The 8,555-nt window shown below is 32.7% G+C and overlaps 2 protein-coding genes and 1 non-coding gene across 3 annotated transcripts in view; 2 read left to right on the plus strand and 1 right to left on the minus strand.

Annotated features, from left to right (window-relative positions):
- Positions 1-1,813, plus strand: part of LOC112506385 — a 4,452-nt gene extending 2,639 nt beyond the window's left edge. Inside the window, exons 5-6 of the mRNA XM_025110390.1 lie at positions 487-662; positions 1,592-1,813. Coding sequence (XP_024966158.1) covers positions 487-662; positions 1,592-1,813 — 398 coding nt within the window. The remainder of the gene's footprint in view (positions 1-486; positions 663-1,591) is intronic.
- A 1,660-nt stretch (positions 1,814-3,473) lies between these two features.
- Positions 3,474-3,660, minus strand: LOC112508298. The gene has a single exon (XR_003068679.1). It is a non-coding gene; the product is annotated as a U2 spliceosomal RNA (small nuclear RNA).
- A 2,667-nt stretch (positions 3,661-6,327) lies between these two features.
- LOC112507219 (trafficking protein particle complex subunit 3-like) lies at positions 6,328-8,332 on the plus strand. Its single transcript, XM_025111689.1, has 5 exons — positions 6,328-6,418; positions 6,517-6,614; positions 6,763-6,862; positions 7,333-7,515; positions 8,037-8,332. Exons 1-5 carry the CDS (start codon positions 6,362-6,364, stop codon positions 8,157-8,159), a joined length of 561 nt encoding a protein of 186 aa, XP_024967457.1. The 5' UTR covers positions 6,328-6,361; the 3' UTR covers positions 8,160-8,332.
- The last annotated feature ends 223 nt before the right edge of the window (positions 8,333-8,555 follow it).

Consider the following 8,555-nt stretch of genomic DNA (forward strand, 5'->3'; position numbering starts at 1 on the left):
CATGCCAGGAGAAAACCGTGCGGCTACCGTGACCGGTTAGGTGCGGGTTAGTCAAAGCGGACAATATCTTGCTACGGGGTTCTGGGGGCGTTACATAGATGCTAGAAAATATAGTTGTAGATTGTGGGACATATCAGACATTCCTTGTGTGCATTCCATTGTTGCCATACACTTTATCAATAAGGATCCAGAGGATTATGTTAGTAAATGGTTTACTAAGGATCTCTTCAAAATGGCTTATGAGAATACTATGCGTTTGGTTTGCGGGATTGGAATGGAATTGGGGGGATTTGGATTTGAAATCCATTCCAATCATGTGTTTGGTTTGTAGGAATGGTAGGATTTCATATCCAAGGATTCATTTAAAATCCCGTGAACTATGGATTTCAAAATCCTTTGAAAATACATGGGATTTTAAAATCCCATCCCCGTGGGATTTCATCTTCTCCATCTTCTTGTCTCTATCTTCTCCATCTTCTCCCACAGCTTATCACTCCTCCATTGATTGCTCACCATCGTCGATCTCGTCTCCATCTTCTCCCACAGCTTACATCGCTCCTCCATCGATTGCTCACCGTCGTCGATCATCGTCTCCGTCGGTGGTTGTCGCTCACCGTCTCCGTCGCCCACCGTCTCCGTCGCCGTCTCCCATCACTCAACAGGTTTTTCCCCTTTTCCCCTTTTCGATTTCTGTCTAAACTTTGAACACAGATTAGGTAAAATCCTTCACTTTTGACAGATTAGKTTGAAAATTCTAGTGTAATGGTGGTGATAACTTTGCCATACATACAGTTCGATGATTGCGTAATACTTTAGTTGTCTTCACTATATACCCTAGTTCACCCTTCAATGAAKATCTGTTTCTTGGTGTGCTTATGGATGATGCTTATCCAAATCCAAATCCTGCAAACCAAACACGGGAATGGATTTTAAATCCTGGGAATCCAAATCCCATGGAATCCAAATCCTTCATGGGAATCCAAATCCCTCATAAACATTCCTGCAAACCAAACGCACCCTAAGACCATTGAATGGGAGCAACATGTGGACTCCAACACCTTACACCAAACCAAACCCACCTAAGGAAAGAAGAATGCCTTGTAGACCATCCATCAAAAGAAAAAGATCAGAATCTGCGAGCCAAAGTACAAGAGTGACTCAATCTGGGAAGGCAATAACATGTAGCAATTGCTTGGAAACGGGACATAATGCTAGAACTTGTAAGAATGAAAAGAAGAACCCACCACCTAAACTTGTTAAGCCAAAAGGTAGACCAAGACTCAACATTCCAAAACCGACTACAACAAGAAGAGCCAATAGAGGTGGAAGAGGCAATAGAGGTGAAAAAGGCAATAGAGGTAGACCAAGACTCAACATTCCAAAACCGACTACAACAAGAAGAGCCAATAGAGGTGGAAGAGGCAATATAGGTGGAAGAGGCAATAGAGGTGGGAAGATACCATCATATGTAGGGGTTTCTTATAATCCAGTCACGGGAGAAACAATGATTGGGGTAAGTCATTATTTGTTTTTTCATATTCAAGTAACATTTTTTATGACTATTGCTTACACTTTATTTTTATCATTAAAGACATCTTCAGGTGTGCCACAACCAGCATGGCCCGAAGGCATCCTACCGTATTCAATTTCAAGAGAGGTTGTTGTTAACGATGAAGACCATGATGAAGATGATACTACTGTTGGTGATGAAGAACATCATGAAAGTGATGATGTTGTTAGACATCAAGAAGGGTTACAAGAAAGTCAAATGACTATATTTCCACCAGAATTTAATAATGCAAATGAAGAATAGTTCATACCATGACCTTGACATAGATTAAGCATTACTTTGGTATATTTTAGCGCAACTTTTGATATATTTTGGCGCAACTTTTGGTATATTTGGCGCAATTGTTGGTATTTTTTGGCGCAACTTTTGGTATATTTGGCGCAATTGTTAGTATTTTCTTTGTGCAACTTTTGTTACATACTTTGGTTCAACTTTTGGTATATATTTTGGTTTAACTTTTGGTAAAATTATGCCCAAAATTTGTATGCAGATTTTGGATACAACTTTTGTATATTTTACGAATAGTAATGAAAATGGTATATTTGTTTTTTTTTTTAATGTAAGTACTTTTTTTGTTCAAAAAATATTTATGAACTTGATCGTTCAAAATATGAAAATCCATTGTTTTTTCGTACCTTTTTCACTAACAAAATGTATTTAACATATTTTAGAAAGTCCAAGGACTTATTTAACAAGTTTTGTAAAGTCCAAGGACTTATTTAACAGGTTTTAGAATGTCCAAGGATTTATTTGTTCCAAAAAATTGTCTAAAGACTTAATCATTCCAAACAATAAAGTCCATTGAGTTTTTTTGGACTTTTCCCTAAAATGTTTACTAAACATACATACATATAAATATAATATCAAAATGCATTACCCGTTGGGATTAGAGGAAAATAATCCACACCTTTGGATGTATATTAAGATGAGATACATGAAGATGCTACGGAGTGGATTTGATATTCAGACACGAGTAGTGTTGGATGGGTCCAAACATTTCTTTCTTTATAACTAGTATGGGAACCGCGCGTTGCGCGGTAGTATGAATACTTTGATTAATGATCTGAAGATTGTTTATATAAATATATATTAGTTGTTAATAAAATCATCAACAAATAGTATTCAAATAATTCGAAAAAGTTAAATAAAATACAATTAGTGAAATTGTAATACGCACACACACACACACACATATATATGTATATATATATATTTTGAGAGAGAGATTTTACTTCTATATAAATATAAAGATATAATAATATAATATAATTAATTTTGTACTATAACTTATACCATTTAATTTCTTTGGTTTCCAACCATGGTTATAGATTTCAAAGAGGATCATCAAAAGAAAGACAACTCTATGAGGCAAACCCCATTATTTGACACAAAGACATCCAATCCACCTTTTTTATACACTTCATCTTATTCAAATCTTTCAACTTTTCACCAATGTGGGATATCTCAAAATCAACCACAATTTACCAATACCTCAATACTTAATCCTCATGATGCCACCTCAATACTCTTGTTTTCTAACCGCGCGTTACGCGGTAGTGAAATATCATCTTCAAAAGGAATGTTATAGACTAAATTTGAAGTACTCTTCTAAAATTTTTTAGACAAATGTGAGTACATTAAAAGTTTTTAAGAGGATTTGACAACAATCTGAGAACCATATGCTAATTTAAGTTATCTAACTATGTTTAAGAATCGTGTTGCAAAGTATTCTACAAATGTTTGACTAATGTTAGTAGTTTGTCTAATAAGAAGTCACAGTTTTAATTGAAATCTTATCTAAGGTGACAAAATCACGATTTTAACTTTATAACAAATTTAATTGAAATCTCATTTTTGAAGTTACGAAAAAAAAAACGTTCTATAATATTTATAGTGAAAATTAGAGGAGTGCGTAAGTTGTAGCAACAATAGTGGAAGTCCAATACGATGCATGAAGAACCACATCATCAAGCTAAGATAATAGATTTTCCCTCATAAAAAATAAAATTAATATCAAGTGGGTCGATGACCCACATATCAGATATTAAACTAACAAAAATATTACACTTTATCGTAATATTTTATAATATTTGAATTGTAATTAAAGGGGTGTGTCAAATCGTGATAGTATTAACATCAAGACGACAGATAAATAATTACCTCATGTTGTCAAATTATCATCATTGTTTCACTTTTATATTTGAACTATGATTTTTACCATTTAGTTGGTTTTATATTTGCAAACATGATATAGATTTCAAAGATAGTCATACACCTTTCTTATATACTTTAATTTGTTCAAATTTTTTAACTTTTAATCAATGTGGGACAACTAAAACTCAACAATAATACATCATTTGGTTTGATTGGTTTCCAACCATGGTTTTATATATAATATATATATATATATATAATATAATATAATATAATATAATATAATATAATATAATATAATATAATATAATATAATATAATATAATTAAATTTGCACTATAATTTCTACCATTTGGTTTGATTGGTTTCCAACTATGGTTATAGATTTCAAAAAAATCATCCAAAGAAAGACAACCCTATGAGGCAAAACTCATATTTGACACAAAGACATCCAATCCACCTTTCTTATACACTTCATTTTGTTCAAAATTTTCAACTCTTCACCAATGTGGGATATCTCAAACTTAACCACAATTCACTAACACCTCAATACTCAATTCTCATGATGCCACCTTAATACTCAATTCTCATAATGTCACATCAATATTTTTGGTTCTTCCTTTAATATATACATATATAGTGTATATATATGTATATATATATATATATATATAAAGATATAATACTATAATATAATTAATTTTGCAATATAATTTCTACCATTTGGTTTGATTGGTTTCCAACCATGGTTATAGATTTCAAAAGGTTCATCCAAAGAAAGACAACTCAATGAGCCAAACCTCATATTTGACGCAAAAACATCCAATTCACCTTTCTTATACATTACATTTTGTTCAAAATTTTCAACTCTTCACCAATGTTGGATATCTCAAACTCAACCACAATTCACCAACACCTCAATACTCAATTCTCATGATGCCACCTCAATACTATTGGTTCTTCCTTTAATATATATATATTAGTTGTTAATAAAATCATCAACAAATAGTATTCAAATAATTCGAAAAAGTAAAATAAAATATAATTAGTAAATTTTAATACACACACACACACACACACACATATATATATATATATATATATATATATATATTGAGAGAGATTTTACTTTTATATAAATACGAAGATATAAATAATATAATATAATTAATTTTGTACTATAATTTCTACCATTTGGTTTATTTGATTTCCAACCATGATTATGAGACAAACCCCATTATTTGACACAAAGGCATCCAATCCACCTTTCTTATACACTTCATCTTATTCAAATCTTTCAACTCTTCACCAATGTGGGATATCTCAAAATCAACCACAATTCACCAACACCTCAATACTTAATCCTCATGATGCCACATCAATACTATTGGTTGTTCCTTTAATATATATATATATAGATATATATAGATTAAGCCATTAATAATTAAAATTATTAAATATAAAGTCTAAAATCAAATAAAATTACGATGAATGGTGTGTTTTTGATATTTAATTATAAGATAAATATATAACACCAATTTATTCTTAAATTGAGGTGTCAAACTTGGAATTGTTTTTATTTATATGGAAAAAGAATGAATGTAAATGATAACTCAAGAAAAGACATGCCTTTAATTTACCACATTATATCAAACCATAAAAATACAACGTCACCCAACTCTTTATGTCTTCATTTGTTGCTTACAACAAATTAGTAAACATATAATATATATCTTTAAAATATAAAAATACAAATTCAATAAAAATAGAAAATTCAAAATCTTTAAAAACAAAATTCAATCCAGCTAAAATATATCTTTGCTCCTCAAATACCACCCAAGCCAACTAAACTCTCGTTTCGTGTGGGAACGAGGAAGTTGGACAAAGATTGGCCATGTGTAGCTGGGGATGACATAAAGTTTTTTCAGTTGGTTATATGTTCAGCTTACGAGTTGTTGAATTATGTGAGGAAATGGAGTGAACAAAATGTAATTATCATGTACTTGGTGTTAGTTTATTCTAGTGAAACAAATGGCTTCTTATTTTACAAGAAGAAGGTGGAGGATGGGATGCTTCACGCATGAGACGACGATTGGTAGAAGCCCGGAATCTGCCAAACAAATGCAAATTAGGACCCAGGTTGTGCCATATCTAATTTTAATGGCTCGGTCCTTTTCAACTTCACATGCAGCATACGTTTAGTTGATAAATAGACTAATGATATAATAAAATAAAACAACCTAGTTCCTGCTCGTAAGCATCATCAATACACTTTGATATGATATTAATTGTCAACAATCTTTTGAACTAGAATGGTAAAAAAAAAAAAGTCATTTGAAACCGAATGTTTGATCAGATCTAATTGTAATTAAATCAGATGGATTGAAATTAAATGGTTAATTATTAATGAATAAATAATAAATGGGAATGGGAATGGGAATGGGAATGGGAATGGGAATGGGATCATTCCAATCCAAGCCCGTAAATACTATTACCAAACCCAATGGTTAAAAAAAGAAAAGAAGCCCAAAACCAGTATTTGGATTGGAACCCACGGCCCAAGCAGACAATTACGTCATCCTCCCGTAATTGCTCTTGCTCTTGCTCCGCTCCTCTTTTCCTCTTTCTAGACCTCCAATGGCTCCCGTCGTTCCAAGATCTGGTGATGCTATATTTGCCAACGTTGAGCGCGTGGTGATTCTCTATATTTAATTACCCATGTGATATTGGTTTCGAATTCGTATTTAGATTGCAAATACGTATCATGATTTGTGAATATTGATCGTTCGCAGAATTCTGAGCTGTTTACTCTCACGTATGGGGCAATCGTGCGACAATTGCTTACGGATCTGGAGGAGGTTGAAGAAGTCAATAAGCAGCTCGATCAAATGTATATATATACACATACATACATACATACTTTGTTTTAAAAATCTATACTTTCAAGCTCCTACTTCCAGGAATTATACGAGATCGTGCAAATGTTAGGCACCTCCAAATCCAATATTCTTATGTTTTCATCTTTCTTCTGTGATCAGGGGTTACAACATTGGAATCCGGCTGATTGACGAGTTTCTTGCTAAATCTAACGTCACAAGATGTGTTGATTTTAGGGAGACAGCTGAAGTCATTGCAAAGGTGAAGTTATCTTCTCTCCTAGTCTTTTTTTGGTGTGTGTGTGTGTCTGTGTCTGTATGTGGGCAGTGGGTAAAATCTATCATCATTGATGGATAGTTTCTATGATTTTTATAAAATAGAATGATCATTGCTTCAGTATTGATGTTTTTCCCATATCTGGTAAGCTTACCGAAAGTCATGTAACAGTATATGACCATTGAGCATTTGGAGCTCATTTTGGCTGGAAAATGCTTTAAAACTTGTTTGGAGATATGAGAGGGAGGTCATAGGCGGATGCATTATGGTGAGAAGGGTAAAATCGACTGATGTGAAAAGGCATCAATTTGTTTCCACTGCAGATCTAATAAGATACCTGGTTTTGCTTATAGAAGCAATGTGTACCTTACATGTTTTTTTCTGTATTTGCTATTAGTCTGTTGGATGTATGTGCATGATGTTCTTTATCGATTCTGATCAACGTCTTCAAACAGGTTGGCTTCAAAATGTTTTTAGGTGTCACTGCATCTGTGACAAACTGGGATGCGGAGGGAACTTGTTGCAGTCTCATTTTGGATGATAATCCACTTGTAGATTTTGTTGAGCTTCCGGATACCTGTCAAGGCTTATATTACTGCAACATTTTAAGTGGAGTTGTCAGGGGAGCTCTTGAGATGGTAAAATTTTCTCACACGACATACTCTTTAATCCGTCAAAAATTCCAGCATTTGATGCTACATGGAAGTAATACAAGTTGTTAAGTCTTAACAGAGTACCCTTTCCATTCAAATTAAAGCAAATCTCATGGAACCAAATAAACATCTACATGTGGTGGTGATTTTTGTTTTTGAAAATAGGTATTTAACAAAAGAGGTGTTTGATACACTTCTTATTGATATGAGGTGGTGCTTAATCAATAAGATTGTTTGTTTTAATAAACTGAATGCGCGTAATTGTCTATTGTTATAATAATGTTGAATTTATATAAAAGAAATCCACCAACTAAATGACTTGTAAAGAAATCATTTGTTACTAGAACAATCATATTCAAACAACAAAAAATTTCAACATTCTATTTCAACCTCTTTCCAACAATGTCATCTGTTTACCCATCAACATTTTCAAACAAATCAAGAATCAGCAGTTTCATGGCATTTAATAGACAATTTTTATTAACAAAATTTACCCAAATCTCCAGGTGTCAATGAAGACTGAAATCACATGGATTAGGGATATGCTTAGAGGCGATGATGCATTCGAGTTACAGGTGAAGCTTCTTAAACAAGTTCCAGAGGAATATCCATACAAAGATGATGAGTAGCATAATCTTTAATGATTTTTGCATTTCATGGTTTGTGATAGTACTTGTTTAGCATTCGGTTCTGTATTTTGTTATGCTAGAACGAACCTATTTCATCTCCAGCGCTTGGTAGTGTTGCTGTAATTGAAGATTTGGATCGGAACTATTATTATCACAAATGGTCAAGAAATTCTTAAAGTCTTGGGTTCCATCATGTCAATGGATATTGCCGTGCCCTACTCACCTCGCCATGCAAAAGGGTCACAAAAACCTTGGCATATATATATATATATATATATATATGTATGTATTATGTTAATGATTTTATTTATGTTTTTTTATATTTTGGAATTGATTATATGTTACAACATTTGCACATTATATTTTATAGGTTTGAATGAATATAATCACCAAGGT

The sequence above is a fragment of the Cynara cardunculus genome, assembly GCF_001531365.2.
Source record: "Cynara cardunculus var. scolymus isolate 2C chromosome LG 2, CcrdV1, whole genome shotgun sequence".
NCBI lineage: Eukaryota > Viridiplantae > Streptophyta > Magnoliopsida > Asterales > Asteraceae > Cynara > Cynara cardunculus.

Excerpts from the sequence above, each read along its gene's own strand:
- LOC112507219 (XM_025111689.1), top strand. The coding sequence starts at position 6,362 with ATGGCTCCCGTCGTTCCAAGATCTGGTGATGCTATATTTGCCAACGTT. Across the intron at positions 6,615-6,762 it reads AATAAGCAGCTCGATCAAAT|GGGTTACAACATTGGAATCC; the intron begins GTATATATATAC and ends TTCTGTGATCAG. Across the intron at positions 6,863-7,332 it reads CAGCTGAAGTCATTGCAAAG|GTTGGCTTCAAAATGTTTTT; the intron begins GTGAAGTTATCT and ends GTCTTCAAACAG.